Source organism: Aspergillus lentulus, assembly GCF_001445615.1.
Source record: "Aspergillus lentulus DNA, contig: Alt16, strain: IFM 54703, whole genome shotgun sequence".
In the NCBI taxonomy this organism is placed as follows: domain Eukaryota; kingdom Fungi; phylum Ascomycota; class Eurotiomycetes; order Eurotiales; family Aspergillaceae; genus Aspergillus; species Aspergillus lentulus.
Window position 1 is genome coordinate 325,878 of NW_028322113.1, and position 21,820 is coordinate 347,697.

General features: G+C 51.2%; 13 protein-coding genes across 13 annotated transcripts; 6 read left to right on the forward strand and 7 right to left on the reverse strand.

Annotated features, from left to right (window-relative positions):
• Window positions 1-565: 565 nt before the first annotated feature.
• ALT_7592 (uncharacterized protein) lies at window positions 566-1,421 on the reverse strand (the record flags this gene model as incomplete). The annotated part of the gene is made up of 4 exons (XM_089600292.1): window positions 566-720; window positions 781-933; window positions 996-1,073; window positions 1,133-1,421. The coding sequence occupies 4 exons, from the start codon at window positions 1,419-1,421 to the stop codon at window positions 566-568; spliced, it is 675 nt and encodes a 224-aa protein (XP_089455185.1).
• A 2,687-nt stretch (window positions 1,422-4,108) lies between these two features.
• Window positions 4,109-4,405, reverse strand: ALT_7593 (uncharacterized protein; the record flags this gene model as incomplete). The annotated part of the gene is made up of 1 exon (XM_033557483.2): window positions 4,109-4,405. One exon carries the CDS (start codon window positions 4,403-4,405, stop codon window positions 4,109-4,111), a length of 297 nt encoding a protein of 98 aa, XP_033413374.2.
• A 286-nt stretch (window positions 4,406-4,691) lies between these two features.
• Window positions 4,692-5,735, forward strand: ALT_7594 (2-hydroxyacid dehydrogenase; the record flags this gene model as incomplete). The annotated part of the gene is made up of 1 exon (XM_033557482.2): window positions 4,692-5,735. The coding sequence occupies one exon, from the start codon at window positions 4,692-4,694 to the stop codon at window positions 5,733-5,735; it is 1,044 nt and encodes a 347-aa protein (XP_033413373.1).
• Window positions 5,736-5,838: 103 nt separating this feature from the next.
• On the reverse strand, window positions 5,839-7,272 carry ALT_7595 (glycosyltransferase family 4 protein; the record flags this gene model as incomplete). Its single annotated transcript, XM_033557481.2, has 1 exon — window positions 5,839-7,272. One exon carries the CDS (start codon window positions 7,270-7,272, stop codon window positions 5,839-5,841), a length of 1,434 nt encoding a protein of 477 aa, XP_033413372.2.
• A 667-nt stretch (window positions 7,273-7,939) lies between these two features.
• On the forward strand, window positions 7,940-9,923 carry ugd1 (UDP-glucose dehydrogenase; the record flags this gene model as incomplete). The annotated part of the gene is made up of 3 exons (XM_033557480.2): window positions 7,940-8,159; window positions 8,213-8,658; window positions 8,715-9,923. 3 exons carry the CDS (start codon window positions 7,940-7,942, stop codon window positions 9,921-9,923), a joined length of 1,875 nt encoding a protein of 624 aa, XP_033413371.2.
• A 335-nt stretch (window positions 9,924-10,258) lies between these two features.
• ALT_7597 (glutathione S-transferase) lies at window positions 10,259-11,157 on the reverse strand (the record flags this gene model as incomplete). The annotated part of the gene is made up of 3 exons (XM_033557479.2): window positions 10,259-10,608; window positions 10,678-11,063; window positions 11,117-11,157. The coding sequence occupies 3 exons, from the start codon at window positions 11,155-11,157 to the stop codon at window positions 10,259-10,261; spliced, it is 777 nt and encodes a 258-aa protein (XP_033413370.2).
• Window positions 11,158-11,764: 607 nt separating this feature from the next.
• ALT_7598 (uncharacterized protein) lies at window positions 11,765-12,229 on the forward strand (the record flags this gene model as incomplete). The annotated part of the gene is made up of 4 exons (XM_033557478.2): window positions 11,765-11,783; window positions 11,842-11,877; window positions 11,996-12,111; window positions 12,176-12,229. The coding sequence occupies 4 exons, from the start codon at window positions 11,765-11,767 to the stop codon at window positions 12,227-12,229; spliced, it is 225 nt and encodes a 74-aa protein (XP_033413369.2).
• Window positions 12,230-12,617: 388 nt separating this feature from the next.
• ALT_7599 (SAP18 family protein) lies at window positions 12,618-13,424 on the reverse strand (the record flags this gene model as incomplete). The annotated part of the gene is made up of 1 exon (XM_033557477.2): window positions 12,618-13,424. One exon carries the CDS (start codon window positions 13,422-13,424, stop codon window positions 12,618-12,620), a length of 807 nt encoding a protein of 268 aa, XP_033413368.2.
• A 300-nt stretch (window positions 13,425-13,724) lies between these two features.
• ALT_7600 (mRNA splicing protein PRP18) lies at window positions 13,725-14,894 on the forward strand (the record flags this gene model as incomplete). The annotated part of the gene is made up of 2 exons (XM_033557476.2): window positions 13,725-14,650; window positions 14,702-14,894. The coding sequence occupies 2 exons, from the start codon at window positions 13,725-13,727 to the stop codon at window positions 14,892-14,894; spliced, it is 1,119 nt and encodes a 372-aa protein (XP_033413367.2).
• Window positions 14,895-15,113: 219 nt separating this feature from the next.
• ALT_7601 (oxidative stress-induced growth inhibitor 2) lies at window positions 15,114-16,851 on the reverse strand (the record flags this gene model as incomplete). Its single annotated transcript, XM_033557475.2, has 2 exons — window positions 15,114-16,681; window positions 16,767-16,851. 2 exons carry the CDS (start codon window positions 16,849-16,851, stop codon window positions 15,114-15,116), a joined length of 1,653 nt encoding a protein of 550 aa, XP_033413366.2.
• Window positions 16,852-17,334: 483 nt separating this feature from the next.
• Window positions 17,335-18,487, forward strand: ALT_7602 (ADP-ribosylation factor family protein; the record flags this gene model as incomplete). Its single annotated transcript, XM_033557474.2, has 3 exons — window positions 17,335-17,390; window positions 17,477-17,730; window positions 17,787-18,487. The coding sequence occupies 3 exons, from the start codon at window positions 17,335-17,337 to the stop codon at window positions 18,485-18,487; spliced, it is 1,011 nt and encodes a 336-aa protein (XP_033413365.2).
• A 775-nt stretch (window positions 18,488-19,262) lies between these two features.
• ALT_7603 (uncharacterized protein) lies at window positions 19,263-19,930 on the forward strand (the record flags this gene model as incomplete). The annotated part of the gene is made up of 2 exons (XM_033557473.2): window positions 19,263-19,361; window positions 19,409-19,930. 2 exons carry the CDS (start codon window positions 19,263-19,265, stop codon window positions 19,928-19,930), a joined length of 621 nt encoding a protein of 206 aa, XP_033413364.2.
• A 187-nt stretch (window positions 19,931-20,117) lies between these two features.
• On the reverse strand, window positions 20,118-21,440 carry ALT_7604 (phosphatidylinositol N-acetylglucosaminyltransferase gpi3 subunit; the record flags this gene model as incomplete). The annotated part of the gene is made up of 1 exon (XM_089600293.1): window positions 20,118-21,440. The coding sequence occupies one exon, from the start codon at window positions 21,438-21,440 to the stop codon at window positions 20,118-20,120; it is 1,323 nt and encodes a 440-aa protein (XP_089455186.1).
• Between the last annotated feature and the right edge of the window lie 380 nt (window positions 21,441-21,820).

Consider the following 21,820-nt stretch of genomic DNA (forward strand, 5'->3'; position numbering starts at 1 on the left):
AGACTCTATACCCAACCTTGTCATAGGATTAAATATTCTAGTATCCTAACTTACCTATTTTCTCTTAAAGATCAAGTAATGCTGCCATTCCATTTCCACCGCGTGGCGGCGGGGTGAATCGGATATGGATATAGACTTAAGGATCAAATTAGCAGTAGCCTATTCATCCTGCCAAACCAACCCTAGTACTGACATTTCCCAGCCACTACCAAGCAGCTGGACAGGTTGTATGAGTAAGGAGCTGCATGCTGCATGCTGCATCCCTGCCCTAACTGTCAGCTAAAATACTTAGGGCTTCTGCAGCATTGCTACATTGGGAAAGGATTCCGTAATGGGCGAGCTAAAAGCTAAAACAGAGATGAAACATTCGGTGTTTTTGATAAGGGTTAGGCGGTTACTTACTCGGAAGTACGCGGCCGAGGACTCTCTTAACTAGGTAATGCTCTTCGGAAGCTCAGGTACTAAGAGTGGTTTAGGTATTCGCTATACAGGCAAACGCTTTAAGAGCAACCGAATTATGCTTTACTACTGGTATTCTCCGTCAGTGCAGACCTGCCGCTTGCACTTAGAATGTGAACTGAGGAATGTGAATCGTGCCAACAGTCCAGGTCTTGCCACCATCTGAAGTGGACATCTCGCCGGTGACGCCCTGGCCCTTGTAGTTGGTGTATTTGTAGTTGGGATCCGCGCGGTCCAGGATAATCTTGGTGTCGATCCAGGCTAAAGGTACAGTGCATGTTAGCCAGTGAGTCTGAATAGTGAGTTGCCGTGTAAACTTACAGTGAGCACCGACAGTGCCGCAGTCGTTTGCGGCGCACTCCACAGCGCTACCCCAGCCCTGCGCATGTCCGTCGCTGGTGGAGAGTGTGGAAACGACTTTTCCATTCACGGAAAGAGTCTGCGTGTAGTTGCGAGAAGCATCATCGTACTTGTCTAAAGGATAGTTAATTCTGCATGTCCAGAGTGCAGGCGGAGGAGATGTCGCTGTTGCTTACAGTGCATCGTTACGTGGTCGCCAGGCTTGGCGGGGGCGCTCTTGCCCTGCAAAGGGTACTGCGAATTCTCTTGATAGACTGTGTGTCAGTGCCGTTGATGGTTTAGGTAGGAGACATGTTATGATAGATCAACGAACCTCCAGTCTTCAGGAGCGTGTAGGTATAGACACTCCATTCATTGGATTGCCACTTGTCGGTGATGGACTGGATCAAGTCTCCGTTGGAGGTGCCCATGCCAACCCAAAGGGAAAGGTCTCCCCTGTTGTTTTCGACAAGGGTGGGCAGGATGAGAGTGGAGGTTGCTTCGCGGATGAAGGAGTTGGAAGCAACAGGACCAGTGCTAAAGGCAGGGCCCATAGCCGCGTTCACAGCGGTAAACGTTCCTGCTGCGAGAGCAGCAGAGACGAGCTGGCTAATGGAAGGCATGGCGGTAGTGATTTGGAAGTATTTGACTGTAAGTTCAGCGTGGACTGTGTGATTCTGTTTCTGTCCTTGCTCGTAGGAGCAGCAAAGCCATTTTATAGTTCTTCTTTGGTGACTCTGTTGATCTCTAGATCAGTCCCTGAATCTCGCCGGACTGTGTCAAAGTATGACATGTCTATATGCAGTGGGATTCTCCACCATTTATGACTCGGGTTGTGAGACATCTATCAAGTCGAAACAACCTGAGACAGGGGGGTTGGGAACAAAAACACCAATAGGTGGACTTATGACGCTATACGAGTAGCCGTCTATCAACTGCCATATTCTCCATAAATGGGACACAAATTCGGGACCTTAAGAACGTCATTTGAGTGTTCACGGGCCGCTTTCCAAATCAGTTCTGGGCTGTATACTCATTGAACCGGAGGAGGGAAGCTTGAAGACATAATGTTTCAAATTTCTCCACCAAGGATCTCCTTCGGTTAGACCGGATGTACCAGCATATATGAGTACGAAACATACTCCAAAGTTGTCAGCTAATGTTTTAATACTCTCATTAAGACTCCCACAGATTTTCCGGGGATGTTGCTGAAATCGCCACGGCGCCTGCAAGGTGCATGGCATGGACCCCTATTTGAATCCAACTAATCATGTAACTCAGTTAGGACATGCGGGGCTACATTGCTGGAGGATTCTGAATAAAGAGTCCTTCGGCCATTACCCAGTAGCTAGGTAATAGCGTCTAGGCACTGCACGGTCAGACTGCCGGAAATACTTATGAATCGAGAACGTTCAGAAAGCCCAAGCTTCTCCTCCCTGCAACGAATAGAACAAGCTTAGTGGTGGCTTATTATTTTTATCCAGGAGTGCGAACTGCGAAAGCCCGAACTCTTCGGGGTCTAAGGTACCAGACACCTTGGCGGAGAAACCTTCCGAATGCAGCCTACAGTCGCCTGGCTTATAGCTCGTGATCCCTTAGTCCGCTTCTGAGGGTTTCGGCATTATTGAGGCGGTTTGATACAGGCCGAGTCACTGAGTACGGAGTAATGTACGAGTCTTCAAACGACGGCTTTGTGTGGAATAGTGTCAGAGGTATAGGACTAGTTAAGGTTCCTGAAACAATTTCAATTAACGGCTTTAGTGAGCATTGGAGCATGCTAACAAGCTGAGAGGTGGGCACCAAGGCGGGAGGGATTCAGGCCTCCACGCTTGTTTTGACGGAACTCGGAAGATGCGCGACTCATCCTGTACACACTGGTCCCGTCATCCCACCCTCTTCTTAGGTTGTCCTTAACTTGATATGCAAAGGATCCATTGGTTTAAAAATACATTGTTTATTAGTCACCAGCAAGGCTGAGCAACTGCATAACCTCCCTTGTCAGGTCTATTCGACACAGTTTCTGCACCTTTCGTTTGATAAATCAATCAGGAAGCAGCGGATGTCTCCATATTTAATTGCAGACAAACTTGTGCCTCAGTTGCCTAGAGCTAGATCCTTAACTGCTGGTCGTACTCGACCACATGGTTGTTCGACTGAGTCTCACTAAACTCGGGATAGATTCTCCGGAGCAGTTCTTTTGCCGTCTTTCTGTCTTCAGGTCTCCACTGAAGCATTTTCCTCATAAAAGCTGAAAACTTCTCCTTATTTCTCCCCTCAAGGAACTCTTCCGATGGCTCCAAACTTACGTCTGTTGGTACCTCTATGTTCTGCTTCCATTTCCCTGTGAAAGTTGTTCATAAGCACTCTTTCATTTGCTCGGTGCACTCAGCGGGAGAGTATACTTACCGTCATTAGTAAAAGACTAATGGCTCCTTTGCCACGTTCGAGCAGATCTAAGGGAGGCGGTCCCAGAATGCCAATTACCTCAGCAAGATGTGTACGGGTGGAAAACCCTTTCCCCTCTGGATCATTGCCATAGAACAGGTGCTTACCCTCAAACAGATCCCATATCTGACTCACCTGCTGTTAGTAATCTATAACGAGCTTGACCATAGAGGCAGAGCGTACCATGACACCAACATTCCATATATCAACTGGGTAGCTCCATTCAGTTTTCAGCATTACTTCTGGCGAGCGGTAAACATTGGGCTGTGCATCGTGATTTCTCCTCTCGTCTCGTCGTACAGCTGAACCAAAATCACTCAGGACGCCTCGGCCGAATGTCTTTGGCAATTCAAACCGTCGAGAAGCATACACTGGCATTCCGTTGACGAATTGTCTCGGCGAAGGATTCTCCAGTTCAGCTCTAGTAAAACTGTCAAGGATAGCTCTGTCCTCTATTTCTTGAAAATGTTATCGCCCTTAATGTGTAATCAGGATGTGGATCAGTAATTGAAGGTTCTGAAAGTCCATATAATATCTTTCTAATATGGACAAGCTTGCATTCTGTATGGAGATAGTCAAGTGCAAGAAAACCGGCATAAGACCAACCTTGAGTAGTTCTTCAGTGAATCGCTGATTAGGAATGCGACATGGCAGATCCCTGAAACTTTCCCCCATTGGCTGTTGAACAAGACAGTGATGGCCTCCTCCAGGACGAGGAATCGTGGATAAATCCAGCCCTCTTCTCACATGAGCATAGCCAGGATGCGATGCGTTTCCTTGGTTCAGATGCTTATAGATCTGGACTCTTCCTGATTGGCTTCATTGCATGTATATACCTTGAGTGTCACATATCAATGGCCTCTGGTCACATTAGCTGGTGTTGGTTGCGAGCAAATGGAACCAGCACCGCGTACTCAAGATCACGGGCGAGCCATACTGTGGAGGTAACCCCGAATCCCAGCTTACCAATGATTTGGTATTTGGCACCGAAGACATCGCCGATATTGACGGGATAAAATTGTCCTTTCTTGAACTCGTCGAAACGTTCCTCGTCAAGTATCTTGGATGGACTAACGGTGTCGAAGCCGCTGGTGGGAAGCCATATAGGAAGTGACGGAGATCTTCGAAACGTGTGTCTGGCCCATTTCAGGAGAGTAGCCATGATGGGTACTCGAAGGAGCGCTGGTAGGGCTGAAGGATGCGATATTCGTAGGTACCTCGCCTTTGTTTATCTTCCAGATATGGTTAGCGCCGTGTGGTTATATATTATCGATTCTCTCCTCATCAAATGTACACTACGTCATCCACTTAGAGGCACAGTAAGACGAACACATCATGCCATCTTACAGCTTATCATTTATACTGCATTCTTGCAGCATAGAAGAGACGACGTTATCATCTCTCCTCTCTCCCAATTTCAGATTCTGGAGATAGATCAAACGTTCAAAATGAAGCTAGCAGTCTTCAGCGCCAAATCCTACGACAAGCTCTTTCTTGACCGTGCCCTCGAGAAAGACTACGCATCCTTCTGCGAAATCGTCTATCACTCCTTCGCTCTATCCTCCGAGACCGTCTCACTGGCCAAAGGCAGCGATGCAGTCTGCGCCTTCGTAAACGATACATTGGATGCCACAGTCCTCAAATCCCTCCACGCATATGGCATTCGTGCAATCCTTATGCGCTGTGCCGGCTTCAACAATGTCGATCTGCAAGTCGCAGAGGAGCTGGGCTTCTTCGTCGCCAACGTCCCGTCCTACTCCCCCGAAGCCGTGGCCGAATTCGCCGTGGCGCTGATCCAGACTCTGAACCGGAAGACGCACCGCGCGTATAACCGCGTGCGGGAGGGGAACTTCAATCTCGAGGGGTTCCTGGGCCATACGCTGCACGGGAAGACAGTGGGGATTGTGGGTGTTGGGCGCATTGGGCTGGCGCTTGCGAAAATCTTCCATGGGTTTGGGTGCAAGCTGGTGGCGTATGATCCGTTTGGAGGGGAGGACTTTAAGAAGTACGGCGAGTTCACCGAGTTATCTGAGTTGTTGGCGCAAAGCGATGTGGTCAGCCTCCACTGTCCTCTTACGGAGAGCACGCGACATATCATCAATGATGAGACCCTGGCGCAGATGAAGAAGGGCGCGTTGCTGGTTAATACCTCCCGTGGAGGGCTGATCAACACCAGTGCTGCGATCCGGGCACTCAAAGCGGGCCACCTGGGTGGTCTGGCGTTGGATGTGTACGAGGGGGAGGGCTCGCTATTCTATAATGATCATTCGGCTGAGATTATCCATGATGATACGCTGATGCGACTGATGACGTTTCCTAATGTTCTTGTCTGCGGGCATCAGGCCTTTTTCACGCAGGAGGCCTTGAGTGAAATCGCGGGAGTCACGCTGGGCAATCTGCAGGATTTTGTACTGAAACGGACATGCAAGAACTCGTTGGTGCGCGAAGGCCACCTGCTGGTTAGGAGGGATACAGAGCCTGTTCGTTTATGATGTGGAAAGGCGTTGCTTAAAGGACTTGGGTATTCGCATTTCGCGCCTATGGCAAGAACCTATTCATAATAGCATGATGCCTTCGTTTCTCATTACGTACATTTCATTTACGCAAACTGGCCAGGCCGCGGATATGTGCCAGACCCCTTGGAATGATACGGCTCCCGTGAATGATCAACGGGACGACCGAGATCATCCACATAAAGCACACAAACCCGAAAGCAGCAATAAGTCGGATTCTCTGAACCAGCGCCAGAATGGTTCTGTCTTTGGCTTTTTCGTAAGCAGCACACCATCTACCCTGGCCTTCCAGTTGAACTCGTTTTGTCTGCTCTCTTGCTTCAACTGCATCCGCCATCTGCCAGGCGACCCTGCGGTTAATCTTCTCCCACGTCGTATCCTCTGCATAAGCCCGGGCAGCCACAGCCAGGGACGACAGAAGCTGAGAATCGCGCGATATCTGGCTTACCAGAGCAACAAACGTCTCAATGTCGTTTGGAGGGACCAAGTATCCCGTCTTTTGATGGCGTACAATATCCGACGGTCCACCTTGGTCCCGTGCGATAACAGGCAACCCGCTGGCCATTGCCTCGAGCACCACCAACCCGAAAGTCTCGGTGATAGAGCAGTGCAGGAAAAGGTCTGCCGAAGCATATGCACGAGCCAGTGGTTCTCCGGTCAAGAATCCTGTGAAAACTACATGATCTCTGACATGATCAAAGAGACAGTGGATTTTCGTTTCGACCTCCGGATTGCGGTTTCCTCCAACAATCAAAAGCTTGAACGGTAGCTTCTCTTCCGCGAGTTTGGCTGCTGCCACGGCCAGGAACTCGAATCCTTTCTCTGGGGCTAACCGGCACACGCAGACCAGGATGATTTCTCCATTAGGTGCAATCTCTTTCCGATACGCCTCGTCGCGACGAGAGGGATTGAACAAGATGGTATCGACGCCTCGTCCCAATTTGACGGCTCGTGTGACAGGCGCGCCCGCCATCTTCAGATAGTCTAAGATGCATGATGATGGGTAGAAGATGGTATGCACAGCGGGATTGCTAAAAAGGAAGCCTTGCACCACTGCCAGCAACCAAACAGACCACCGACTCAAGGGAGTCGGGAGGATGATCTCACTGTATGCTGACAGGTCGGTTTGGAAGTTCAGCAGCACAACGGGTGGTTTTCGGAGCTGCCGCAGGTAGAGTAGTAACTGGAAACCCAAGGACGCCGGACTCGCCACATAGACAATATCCGGCTGGACGGGCTCCTTGTAGACATCTTTCAGACGGAACGGGTACACCAGCGTCAGATCTGGGTTGTACGGGAGAGGATAACCTGGCAGTCGCGAATTCGCCACTGGTTGCTCGGCCTGTTGGGCACCTGCGAATTGAGGCGCCACCACGATCAGGTCGACCTCATTGCGACGAAGATAGTCGATCAGACTGCCTGTTGTTCGGCTGACTCCGTTGACAGGACCAAGCGATTCGGTGGTCAACAGCACCTTCTTCCCTTTTAGAGACCGAGGAAAGCTCTCTCTATCCATTTATATCTTAATGATGTATATTGCGCACCAAAGGCCGTGTAATATTCTGCAGAGCAGTAAACCAGTCAGTAACCCAAAATCCAGATCTATCTGGCAGTACCAGCCCGCATAAAAGCATGATGCGAGCCTGAAGTAACCGAAACTAGTATTTCCATCCAAGGTCAAATGGTACAATCATCGGCGATCACAGCAGATAAGAAAGTGCTTGTGCCGGATTGCAACGGTGAAGCCAGAGCGCAATGCTTCGTGTAGGAGGCCGCGGTGGCTGCACGTGGGTCGATTCTTTGTCGCCCTCCACTGCGAGACTCTCTCCTCTCCCAACCAGTGGCAGTCCGCGAATCCCCCCGCGTGCACCCAGCAGTCAAGCTCTTTGGGGATCCATGCGATCGACTCGACTGTCCATTACACACTCTTGAACCTTTGGTTATTATTGCTTTGCACGATCATCTGTAGCGCTAGGAGGATGGCGGCAACAATCACAACGCACGCGGGGACCAAACAGAAATGTTTGACCCCTCGGTGGAGGGGGGGTTTCGATAAGGGTGAAGCCGGGAGGTAAAAGTCTATAAACGCTCTGCGTCCATACCTGCAGTGAATTTATGGACTTTTTACGATGGTCGAACAGGGAGTCATGATTGAAATGGTTGCAGAAACTCAAGCAGTCGCAATGGATCTCCCGTCGTCTCCTGCAGGAACCTCAGATGCGAGCTCGTATGATGGCTCAACGCGCCCTACAACCCCTTCTTCAAGTCCGCTGTTTTGTGCTTCTAGAATGGAGGATCTGGCTCTGTCGCATTTCATGCACTCTCCGGGCTCTGCTTCACTACAAAGCTTTCCGGCCTGGGGCCAGGTGAAGAACATCTGCGTGGTGGGCGCTGGATACGTCGGTATGCTTGTACTATTGTGTCTCACTTAGTGGTGCAAAGTCTCATTATTATAGGTGGACCAACCGCAGCCGTTATGGCGCTGTACAACCCATCGATATCAGTCGAAGTCTTGGACCGAGACCCTGTTCGCATCCGGAAGTGGAAGTCACCACACCTTCCTGTACATGAACCAGGCTTAATCGATGTCGTCCGAGTGACGAGAGATGGAGCTGAGATAGTCAACCATGAGACTTCGCCCCAGGTCAACGCGACGCGCTTGAAGCGGCGCGCAAACCTTTTCTTCACAAGTGACTCGGTGACAAGTATCTCCCGAGCGGATATGATCATGCTTGCCGTCAACACACCCACCAAGACGTTTGGTCTCGGCGCTGGTCGAGCGACGAATATGTCAGCTATTGATGAGGCTGTGCGGCAGATAGCCCTCTACGCAAAACCAGGCACAATCATCGTCGAGAAGAGCACAGTTCCTTGTGGCACTGCGCAGCGGATTCGGGACACGGTACGTACTACTGACCCATGTGCCTGCTCTTCACTTCCCAATCTGACGATGTATAGTTGGCCACCCTGAGACCCGGCGTGCCGTTCGAGGTGCTGTCGAACCCCGAATTCCTGTCCGAGGGCTCCGCTATTGAGAACCTCATCTCACCCGATCGTGTTCTCATCGGATCATCTGGGACACCATCCGGACAGCATGCAGCGCGCACTCTTGCACAGATTTACTCACCTTGGGTGCCTTCGTCGCGCATCCTCGAGGTCAACGCATGGTCGTCAGAACTCGCAAAGCTTGTAGCCAACGCTATGCTCGCCCAAAGAATCAGCAGCATCAACTCCATCAGTGCTATCTGCGAGAAGACAGGAGCTGAGGTCGATCAAGTAGCTCAGGCTATCGGTCTTGACGCCCGAATCGGATCTCAATTCCTCAAAGCCGGTCTCGGGTTCGGCGGCTCCTGTTTCCGCAAGGATATCGCCAGCCTAACATATCTCGCCGAGTCACTGGGCTTGGAAGATGTGGCTCACTATTGGAGCCAAGTCAACGTGATGAATGAGATGCAACGCAACCGGTTTGCGAGGAAAGTCATCGAGAGATTCGATGGTAACCTGACCGGACGGAAGATCGCCATGCTTGGGTTCGCCTTCAAGAAGAACACCGGTGACACGCGAGAGTCCTTAGCGGCTGACGTGATCCGGTTGCTGCTGGAAGAGAAACCCATGGAGATTGCCATCTTTGATCCCTTCTGCCTTGAAAAGGACATCATGCGTGAGGTTGAATGCGTCTGCGGCGCCTTGGACGGGAAGGTAGTCAAAGTCTTCCCCGATCCGTACCAAGCTTGTTCTCAAGCCGACGCAGTCCTCATCATCTCGGACTGTGATCAATTTCGGAATATGCCAACCAAATCGAAGCCGAACACTTTTGCACCGAAGACAGAGGTTAAGGCTGCTAACACTCTTCCCAAAGCCATAATATCCAAAGACCCAGAGGAGGATGTCTGGTCCTGCAACGCCCTGTCATACCGCTTGTCCCCGCAAGAAGTGTGCGAGGATGCCTGTGAAGCATGCCGTTCAACAGCCAGCCATCCTACTGCCACGGAGCCTGTAGAATGGGCACGCATAGCATACAACATGAAGGCACCGAAATTGGTCGTTGATGGACGCGGAATCCTGGATGTTCATGAGATGGAAAAACTCGGCGTCCATGTGGATGCCGTTGGAAGACAACCGGCTGCCATCTCAGCAGGCATTGACCCTTTGAACTGTGACATTTAGCACTGAATTTTTCAGGAAGGCTTGTTGCAAATTGATACCCCTCGATCTTGCTTTCTTTTGTTTTTGTCCCTCTTTTGCATGCAGCAGCTTCAACACCTATCTCGAGAACATAACATCTAGACTGGTTTAATAATACTTTGGTGCAGCGTCTGCTATTGAGGTCAGTAGCAATAATGGTTTGGCAGTTTTTTGTACTTATCCATTACTATGGTCGACATTCTTTTCTTATAGCGGCAAATGACTATATCCAGAGTGGTTACTACAAGAACGACTCGACCTTTGGCAATCGTAAAGTCATTGATATACACCTGAATCCCCCGAACCCGGTATCTCAATCACGCATAAGCAGAGAACGACCCCTCTATCTCTTCCACCTTTGCAACAGCCCGCTTATACCCATCCATCGCCTGCAATTTGTCCGCGTACTCCGCCAACGTCGGATACCGAGCCCGGAGATCAGGCATTTTAACCAAGGCCGCAATAACAGGGAAGCTCATCATGATATCCGCAGCAGTCAGCTCCTTGCCACAGAGGTAAGGCCCGCCTCCCGGCGCAGTCTTCAGCTGGTCCTCAAGGAACTCAAAGTGGGAGGTCAAGTTCGGCGTGACGAACGCCTGCTCAACCTTTGACGCGACCATGCCTGTTAAGGGCTTGATGAAGAACGGGACGGGGGCGTTCCTGATGCCTGCGCCGTGTCAGCATCACTTCCACCTCCAATAACCCAAAATCCGGACTGAAAAGGGAAAGAACTCACTATTCATCACCAACTGCATCACCAGAAACGGCATGAAGCTGCCCTCCGTGTAATGCATGTAGTAGCTATACCGCATCCACTCCTCGGTCTCCCCGCCTACCTGGTCCTCCTTGCCTGCGGCATAGCGCTGCGGGATGAGTCTGAGCCTGTCACCCCCGAAATGATCGCACAGATACTCCATGATCAGCCCGGACTCGGCGAGAACCAGCGGCTTGGGGGAGCCGGGGATCTCGATGCTAATAACCGGGGATTTGCCTAGCGGGTGGATGTCCTTAAGCTCTTTTGGGGCGAGCATGTCGGCGCCGCGCTTGAAGGTCTTGAGCTCGTAGGTGAGGTGGAGTTCCTCGAGGAGCCAGAGGATGCGCTGGGCGCGGGAATGTTCCAGCCTGTGTGCCAGTGTTAGTTTTCTGTGTTGATGGTGGGAAACGGGGAAGTGTACCAGTAGAGGGTGATTTTGGCGCCTTTGTTTGCGTCTGCCATTTTGCTGTTAAGTACCTGATCTAGGTGTATATGAAGTTAGGAAGTATGCTGCTCTACGGGGTTGTTCTTTTTGACACAATATGGACGAGAACATCGAAAGGCTTAGTCGGCAACAGGAGTACAAGTCTTTATCTTTGATCTACATTTCTCTCAGGAGTCCACGGCACTACTTCTAGACCTGTTTCTGGATAATCGCAGGTTGGAGCTTAACCTCGGATGAATCCCTCGGCCAAGTACCATCTACCCCCGTGAAAATCTCAAGGCTGGCGTCATCGATGTATATGTGGGTCAATTCAGATCAATATCGTCCGTACATATAGCAGTTTTCAGTCGTATAGCTAGTATGAGCCTTAAATCAGTAAGTCAGTAGCTGTTTGCTCCCCACAACGATGATATTGTAGTACCAGTTTCCCAAGCAGCATTCTAGGCGGTACTGTGGTAGTAGAGGGGGAACAGAGTCGATGCCCGCAACCTCAGGCCTCAACTCTGCAGCCAGCTGACTCAGCACGCCAAGATCAGGTGACCGCCCACTTGAACTTCATGGATACCATCACCATCACCATCGACGAGTATCTCGGCCTAGCCTGAAATTGCTGACGTCGCAACCATGGCCGGCCCTAGCAGATGTAAGTAGCTGCTCCCAAAAGTGACAATCCACCCCAATACTGATCAATTGCTCCGCAGCCCTGGTCCTTGACCCGGCCCTCCAGAAATACTACGGTACATCTCTCCGTCCTACTCCTACCCTTCAGCCCATCAACAGGATAGCGCGAATCGCTGTTTGATTCTTTGGCAGTCATGCGCGAGAATCTACATGCAAACGACTAATGCTGTGCAGAACTCACCGCAAACCGATACAAGTACTTCCGCTGGACCCCGCGCCATGCCTGGTTGTCGTTCATCTATATGATTGCTATCCCCGGTACATTGGGCTACATTGCCTACAAAACAGATGTATGTTCTTGCGAGCTATAAATCTTGGAAATATTTAGAAGATGCTGATCAACTGGTGGAACAGGGGAAATACGAGTTCCGCGGGAAGAGGAGAGGCGATACCATTCTCGAATACTAGGTTGTCTGTTGATTTGCGTGGATTGAGATGACCTCTGCAGGATTGTGTTTCTGTGAGGCAGAGATGGAAACAACGGGTACGAGACCAAGTTGTGCGCCGACCCGCTGGCTTTGTACCTATTACTAGAATATACCGCATCGATTTCGCTTTGTTCATTCGTTCCCACTTGAATGAGCCGTCCCCCGTTCCTCTGGACAGATCCTTACATTCGGAGTTGCTAAATGTAGACGGGAAGCTGCGTCTCCCAATTGATTTGCGGGCTAGACGCTAAGCGTCCTGTCAATTGCTTGGTATCAGAACATGCAGTCCCCGGAACTGTAAACTGTAGACTGAACTGATTTTCCTACCGTAACTCCATGTAAGTCTTAAAGATACAACTAGAGCACGCCTAGTACGGCGCCCACCCCCTTCTCCCAGGTCCTCCACCATAATTGCGCCCTCCTCCATCTGGTAACCTCTCCCCACGCCTCCAATCCCCAGATGGTATCCCACGATCCCCTCTCCCACGACCAGGCCGTCCAAACCCCGGATCACGGAACGCCCTCATGCCTCCTCCAACGGGCCCGCTCACCGGCCCGCGCCCCGTAATAATTGGCGGAGCAACAGAGCCGTCCTCAAGCGGTGGCAGGATCGCGCAATCCACGTAGTCCCCAATCACGAAACGAAAGTCCTGCAGGGTCTTGTCCGCGTCATTACCCTGCAGCCGCAGCGCACGGGGCCCCGTCGCAGTACTGTTCGCATTCTCCTCGTCATTCTCAGCCCGGTAGGGACTGTCCTTTGGTCCAACGACCACGCTCCCCATGTCCTTGCTCAGGTATCGTCCTCGCGCGTCGCCGCCCATTGTCGCGGCGCTCTTGGTGTCTGGGTAGATCAGGCGGAAGCATATGCGAGTTCCGACGGCGGGATCGGGCAGGAGGGAAGGTAAGGCCGAGGTGAGGAGCTGGGTTAATTCTCGTAACGTGCAGGACTGCCAAGTGTAGATTTCCAGGTGCGGGGGGAGTCGCGCTGGGGGAGGGGAGCGAGCTCGAATCGCGTTAGGACCGCTGGTCGGCCCATTGTAGGAAGATGGCGATGAGGGAATGGCAAAGTCGGATAGTGGGTGGAAGGAGTTCACGCGGTAGAAGAGCTTCAGGTGGAAAGGTGTGGTCTTTTGACGGTCAATCTGCGGTTTGGGCGGATCTCGAGGTGCAGCCATGATGGCGAATCGTCACACGATTTGTCAAGCAATATACGAGCCTCTCAATTGCTGTAGAGCGAGCAGTTTGATTTAAATCGTGCGGCTGCGAGCTGGCGACGCTGGTGGTTGAGGTGTTGCTTGTCACGAGAGCGAGAGCTGTCCGGCGGAGGAAAGAAGCTCACCCGCCGAATCTGGCCGCTTGCACCACCGCTGCTTCAAGATCATTTTTACATCTCCCACAACTCTGCTTACACGCACATCTTTTGGTTACTCGTGACAGCCTAATTAGCGAGCGATAGAGCTTGTTCAAAACTAGCCATGGATTTCGCATCTTTGATGGCTAAGGAAATCTCCAAGGCCAAAAGTTCCGCCACGCCCAGCTCAACATCATCAGGATCAGAGCAAAAGGAGCCCACCCAAGCCCAAGATAAGAAATACGTCCGACGAGCCGAACTCGAAGCTGCCAGAATCGCTGCCTACAATGCAGAACAGGAGCGCCTACAACGCGAACGCGAGGAGCGCCAGGCTCAGAAACGCAAACTCGAAGAGGAAGAAGCAGACCGGCGACGCGAACGCGAAGAGAAGAGACGGCGATTAGCCGAGGAATCCCGGAAGAAGAGAGAGGAGGAAGAGGCAGCGAAAGAGCGAGAACGCAGGAAGAGACTGGGTCTACCCGAACTGCCACCCGCCGGCGCGAAGGACGAGTCGACCCTTGGAGAAGAAGAGGTGGATATACCGGACGAGGAGCTGAATCAGAAACTCCGCGACCTCAAGGAGCCTATCTGTCTATTTGGAGAGAATCATGTTGCCCGTCTGCGACGTTACCGCCGTCTTGTCCGTCGGTCGATGACACCTCAGCCTAAGGTGACAGACGGGCCTATCCCTACTACCTTGGAACCTGTATCGGAGGTGGACATGAAGATTCCAACCACCCTTCCTAAGGACGCAGATGGCCGCAAATTCTTGTTTCGGCAGTTGGCCTCGTACTTCAACATGGTGCTGCTGGAGTGGGAGCGTGCTCTCGCAAGACGAGATGTATCGGTCAAGCAGAGTCTGACCGGTCGTCAGGCCTACAATGCGATGGTTCAGTCGAGGGAAAATTTGAAGCCGCTCTTCCGGAAATTTGAGAAGAACGACATAGACGATAACCTGTTAGAGCCCATTATGGAGATCGTTCACAAGGCTCAATTGCGGAGATACGTTGATGCCAACGACGCATATTTACGCGTCAGTATCGGAAAAGCGTAAGTGAAGTTCTACATCTGCATGTCCTCTATTCTAACAACCCGATACAGAGCTTGGCCTATTGGTGTGACTATGGTTGGTATCCACGAGCGATCAGCCCGAGAAAAGCTGCATCAGAGTGATCAACAGGCACACATCCTCAGTGACGAAATTACCCGAAAGTTCTTGCAGAGTATCAAGCGCTGCTTAAGCTTTGCGCAGACTCGCTGGCCTCCGGATGACCAACTGCAGATTATGGGTTAGTGATGGATGTAGTTGAGTGTGAAGACTTTGCCAACCTAGTGATGATAATGATAATATATACCCTGTAACCTAGCCTGTTCCGAAATTAGTGCTATACGCTCTGCAACATGCTAATTTGATATGTTCAATGATATATTTGAGTATACAAACAACTATTACGCAACAAGCTCTAATAGAGTTCTGGAATATCTAATGCTTGAGTATATGTGCGCCCTGATTCTATGACCTCCAAAACCTTACCATCCAGCTCCATAGGCCATCGAGACTCGAGGGAGGGCGGGTTGTGGCATCGGAATCAATTTTCTCCAGTTGCTGGTAATAGTCGCCGTTATGATAAATTTCGTGACCCTCCACGCCGTTCATCACACGCAAAGATGAGCTTTGTGGTCTGGAAGAGGTTGGCGTTTTGCACTCGGATTTATCATCCCCGGTATGTGCTCTTATAAGTCGACCTGCCGTCTGCACGCAACTGCCGTAGGCAAACCGGATCAGGGAATCGCCGGTGAGACTCCCAATGATAAATACGTCTTCGGCGACTTCGAGATCCTCTAAGGCCTTTGCTCTCAATGTCTTGCCCGATATTATGGGGCTGGGTTCTGTTCCATCGGGACACCCAAGAACCTCGGAGAGAAGGGGCTTATCCAGGTAGCCAAGGGTCCCACGACGACCAGTAGCATATACCAGCCCACGGACGGTTCGTTCCATTGTACTTCCGTCGGGTAGTCGAAAAGTTACCACTGCAAATTCCGATTGCATATCCACTGCAATAACTTCTGCGTTTGGAAGGCCCTCGTAAACCGTATCCCAGGCCCGACTTTCGAGGAACCGAGATGATGTCGTTCGCTTTGGTTTGCCAGGACGTTTGGCTGTAGCTGGCTCTACCGCAAGAGCAGCTCGCTTCATCAATCGATACACCCCCGCATATTCCGGATAGGCGCGCTGGTGACAGCTGCGGAGTGGAGAGGGATGTCCTTCCGGATCCCACTTAAATATATGAAGGACCTTCTGGTCCGCCGGAGCAGATATTATGATATCCGCTGCTGAGAAGCCGGATCCTATAACAAGGAGCGGTATCTCTGGAGTCGGCTGAAGAAATCGTAGGGGTTGTAGCATCGGAAGGGGCTTCAGCACTTCCGAGAATATTCCACTCGCCAAGACCAGATGCTTGCAATGAATATTGTGAGAGGAAATGAAGAAACCATTTGCAGTTCTTGTGATACCGCTCAGAGTCTCGTTATTCTGAAAAGAGTCATCAATCCCGACCGCCTCAGGATAGGCGCTGAAATAGTCCATAATCTCCCTCCTGGTGGGCCGCGTGAATGCAGGAAGATCCTTGCCATTGACCCTGCGGTAGTGCTCAGCGAAGGAATATCCTGGCAAGGACAGCATTGACGCGTAGCTCAGGGTTTGAATATCCCAGCTAACGAATACCAGGTTGTCATTCCATTGACCACCGGCCTTCGGCGCATTGCCGAATACCAAGTGTGGGACGGCCTTTTCAGGCACATGTCGCCATTCAACTCTGGTATCACCCTCTCCCACATCCACATCGATGCTTGGCCGGACGAGGGTGTCCAGCAGAACATTTACTGGGAGAGCCTGCGTCGAGTACGACAATCGAGAGGCATGGAAATGTTCGGTCAAAGCCGCTACATCCGCATCCAGTAAGTCCGGGTTGTCCTTAAGCTTCGCATGGAGTAGAGGGTCGGGATGCGGACGATTTATAGAATAATACGGGAGATAGCCATGGAGAATAAATGACAGGATCATAGCCGATGGCCCGTTCCCTATCGATCGCAGTGTCAAAGTCAATCAAGAGGCCACAGTGATTGGCGAGAGACGATTTCATTCCCCTGAAGAATGGCGACATACCGATGATTATGGTGTCAGTTTCCATTGCAGGCATCTTGTGTGCCCCGGGCCACGACTTCAGCGCGGGGCATTCTGCATCAGACATGCGATGGTAGACAGCTTGATAACGGTCACAGTTATTATGGCCCCGATGAACCGGCGAATCTGTTTGCTACCTTCAGATGAAGGTTGATCAACTGGAAGGCCATAGAGAAGTAAACAAGATCATAATATGATTAGTAGTGATTACATGACCGGAGTTTAGGGAGGCTCGCATTGGGGGTTCGCTGACAAAACAAAAAATGCTCTAGTGAGTAGCAACGGTTCTGAACCGGTTGACGGACGGTACGGAGTAATCAAGATCACCGAGTGGCGTCACGGCTACGAATGAAATCAGATTGTCTTGTTTAAGCCTGCCAGGGAGCCATCTGCCTGGTTCAGGGCCAGGCAGGCTTTCCAGGGCAACTCCTCCGTAGTCCGATTCGGATCGTTTGAATGTGCACAATGCACGATGTACCGGAGAAATAGGCTAAACAGTAGAGTGGCATATGCAGCTCCTCGGCGCTGACTGAAACAGCGTGAAGTCATCATGAGATTCGCTGGCCGAATTCGGGACCCGGTTGCGGGGGTTGTGACCCCGATGCGGTATGTAGGGCTTAGGGTTTATAGGCGAAAGACCCTATGCCCTATTTCCCCAACTTGGACACAACTGACGCATGATCCCTTACTAGGCCTCTTGGATCCTGGGGATCGTCGTCCCGGAGTTGGAGGGACGAACGATGGAAGATTCGAAGACATTCAGGAAGTTGGGGTCGAAAAGCTCTGCGCTGCCATGATTGTCTCACCAAGGGCTTGGCTACCTTTTTCTTAATTGGAAATCAGAGGCTTGCGTTCCCCAGAACTGGACTGGCCTCAATAGGTCGTCCGACCGCAACTATGTATCATCTGGCCAAGTCTCTATACCTCTACGCTACCAGCAAAGAGGGTAAGGATCATACAACTGGGTTTAGTTGCATGTGTGTCGCTGACAGACGGGCTCAGAATACTCCGTCCTGCTCCTGGGATTAGACAACGCAGGGAAAACTACGCTCCTGTCGCAAATCAAGGCCCTCTATCTGCCCCGTCCCGATGGCGCCGCTGCTACCAACCCAGGCAAAACCGTGCCAACTGTCGGCCAGAATGTCGCCACGATTCCATTACCGGAGATGAACCTGAAGATCTGGGATGTTGGTGGCCAAATCTCGATGCGAAATCTGTGGCAGAGCTACTATTCAAGCTGCCACGCCATCATCTTCGTCGTTGATAGTACGGACGTAGGACAAGATCCAGACATCACCCGTCTACCGTCGAGTCGAAAACCAGGCTCGTTGTCGGGCCCGTCCGCGCCCGGAGTCGACGCCGTTACCGAAGAAATGGCAGGAATCAATGCTCCGGGAAGCGAGTTTGGACGGCTGGACGAGTGTCGCCAGGTACTGGAATCAGTGTTGCAACACTCCGATGTGGCTGGAGTCCCTATTCTAGTGCTGGCCAACAAGCAAGATCGGGAAGACTGCGTTGAAGTTGTCCGCATCAAAGAAGGGCTTGTGCGCAAGGTCTTTGAGGGTGAATCCGGAGGCGGAGTGCGCGATAGTCGCGTGTTGCCTGTTAGTGCCTTGATGGGAACAGGAGTTCGAGAAGCAGTCGAATGGATCCAAAGTCGAGTCAAGTGGAATAAGGAGGGACGACCTCCCATCATGAAATGAGGCGCGTGATAGCATCCTGCTGTGATTGCTGGCCGCTGCTGGATGCCACTTGGATGCCAGCTTGGTCAGGACCAGCTCCTCTATCTCTTGGCAGCGGAATGTTGATACCCTTCTTGTTGGTGATTGATTCTCTGATTTGGCGCTGGAGGTCTTTGTTTATACAAGATACCTAGAAAGTTCTGTGCATACATTACTTGCATCAACCATTCGATTTCAGGGGCTATCGATAGTAGATAACAGAAAATGAGGCTATCGCGAACTTCACGGACACGGTTGCACAGTTTTCTGAATCACTGCAGTACCAAGAACTCAAAACTCAATGGCGGAGAATCTATGATGTATAATTCTACATCAAAGGTACAATCAACTGGCTATATGCGCACAGTCGCAAGAGTGTTGAAGCTGGTACTTCTCCACATCATGACCCCATTTTTGACGTCACAACACGGCGGATGCAATGTGAAGCCAGGTAGAGAGGTACTCCAGATGCTTTTGGATCGCCAAATGATTACCTCTCTACCCAGCGAGGTAGTTGACAGTGGAAGAAGAGCGTATGATATGACTATGAAGTCACTCCATCAGCTTGACGTCATGTTCTGGTGGTATCCTTTGGGTCCCTGCACCTTAGTGAATTGATGAGATGATGTTCTCTACAAAAAGCCTTATAAAGTCTTGACAGCAGTTGTTCGATTATTGCCAACATATTCATCTATCAGTCTCGAAACAGAATCAAAGCACACGACCTTTCTACAAACTAATCTTCATCAACGTCAACATGAGCCACACCGCAAACCCCGACTCCTTCGACAATGGGAAGAACCAGGACTTCATCCATCCCAGTGTCCAGCCTTCTGCTCCCTTGAGAAAGGACGGCGTAAGTATCCCTTGACTCCGAAACGAGCTATGCTAACCTACGAACAGCACCAATTAGGCACGAAAGTCAGCCCTGCAGACTTCAAGCCCGAGTTCCGTGCCGAGACTCATCCTCCCGGCACTGCTCCCGCCAGCAATTCATACACCCCGAATACCACCGGAGAGTCCGGCGGCCAGGCCTTGAACCCCTTGGTCGAGCGCAGCCATGGAAAGGAGGCCGTCAAGACCACCGCCGAGTCGACCTTGAGGGGAGCCACCTCCAAGGACGTCCACAAGGGTCTGGGCCACCCCGGATCTGGCCAGACCAAGACCGAAATGAAGCACGACGGCCAGCACCACCGGAAGCACGAGGGTGCCGGCCTCGAGGGAGTCGGCAGCTACCGTCAGGACAAGTTTGAGCGCACACTGGCTGACCAGCGCGGTCTTGAGCGCGAAGAGGCCAGGCCCAACGAGCACGGCGACAAGGGCGTTTCGGCTGCTGAAGATATCCCTCCCCAGTCCGCAGAGACGGCGGCCCACGAATGGAAGTATGAGCCTGGTACCAAGAGGGATAACGCTGCCAGGCACTAGGCGAGTTCAAAAGCGTGATGAGATATTTTTTTAATGTTCTATTTTCATGTATTGTATAAATCATCCAATTAGCGTGGGTATCACGGTCGGCATTTGCTATGCACATAAATGAAACGGTCCTCTAATGGAGAAAAAAAGTTGAATATCAGAATGGGAATGATCAAGCCACGAGTAGACATTCGCTCACTCATGGAGTAGCACGCTCCTGGCTGGTTCGAGCTCTGTTGTCGAGATGGCGACTTTTCTCGCCATGTGGACCGAGCTTCTTGGGCCAACTGCGGGCTACGTCGATGTTCGATCGCGGAAACCACATCTCGAGGAACACATAAAGTAGGAAATCTATTACTGCACAAAGGCAAAACAGTTTGCCTGCCCAGACACCACACCCGTAGTATCGTTTTAGCCGGTCGATTAAAGCGAAGCTCCGTACCCTGTCAGTGTTGGCTTCCCAGCCTTGGCCGGGATAATATCCGTAAAATTCCTCCGGGCTGATATCACCAGTAATGCCTTTGTAGACGCGCTCTGTTCGTTGAGCCACATCCGTCCAGGAATACATCATCTTGACCTGATCGTGGAATCGATCTGTTCGCACTTTGTTCGAACGCAAAGCGGCAATCGCCTTTTCAGTCGCCAGGACTAAATCATCCTCTTCAGGCTTCGCGAAAGTCGTCATGTGCTGAGGTAACACTTCTGGGATGCCACCAACACGGGTACAGACCACGTAAAGACCACAGCTAGCAGCTTCCACAATGACTGTACCAAATGCCTCCGTCAGACTCGGATGTAGATAGATGTGGCCTCGGACCATGACATCCCGGACTTCTTCATGACGAATCGACCCAAGCAATTCAACTTTGTCCTGTAGCACGTTTCGTTCCAACATCTGCTCCAAGTCGATGGCTTGCGGTCCCGAGCCCGCGACGATGAACCGTACATTCGGATGGGATGCCAAAATCCTTGGTATAACCGCAATCAGGAGATCAGTTCCTTTGTTATAGAAGAGACGCGAGATGACAACAATTGTGATAGTATCGTCCGGGCCGATCGGTGCAGGCGATGGTCCCGGCTCGATCTCTCCTGACGTCCGATCGCCTTTGCGAATGTCATGAGAAAGGGGGCGGAAGTTTTCCGCGACTACAGCGTTGGGAATGACCGAGACCATCAATGGGTCTAACGACGCTCGAAGTACTGTATTCTCCTTGCTGTTCCTCAGGTAAGAATTAGGACATAAATCGACCTTGCCATGCACGTACCACGTATGACTGACACAAATGACATGATCAACGTCACTCAATGTAAATTTGAGCATCTTGTTCGCCAAAATCGAACCAGCATCCGCAAACCCAAATAGAGAGTGGTCAGTAAAGACCGTGCGTAGACCCATTGTTCGGGCATGTAGAATCGCCTCATGGCATAGGCTGCTCATACTGCCGTGGCCATGAACGATTTGTATTTGTTCACGGATCACGATATTCCGGAAAAGGGGGAAGAAGGAGAAAACGGTCGGCATCGTCGACTCGCGATAAATGACGAAGAAGGGAATGTGGTAGACTTTGAGACCATTGGTAAGATATCGAACTCCAGTTCTCCCCTTGTATGCATGCGTGATGATGATGACTTTATGACCGCGATCGATCAGTTTCTGGAATAACAATGAGCAGGGATATAATGCGAAAGGAGCGAGTGTCCATACAGTTGACAGTTGGTATATGTGACTTTCAACTCCCCCTGATAGAATAAGTCAATTCCGCAGAGATGCAATTCGCCACGAGGAGACAAACCTGGTTGAGGGAAGAAGAAGTCACAAACCATACTGCGCATATCATTTGTTAGCTTCATCTCCTCGCGATGAGTATGGGGTAAGCTAACGCAATGTTGTAGGGCATATTG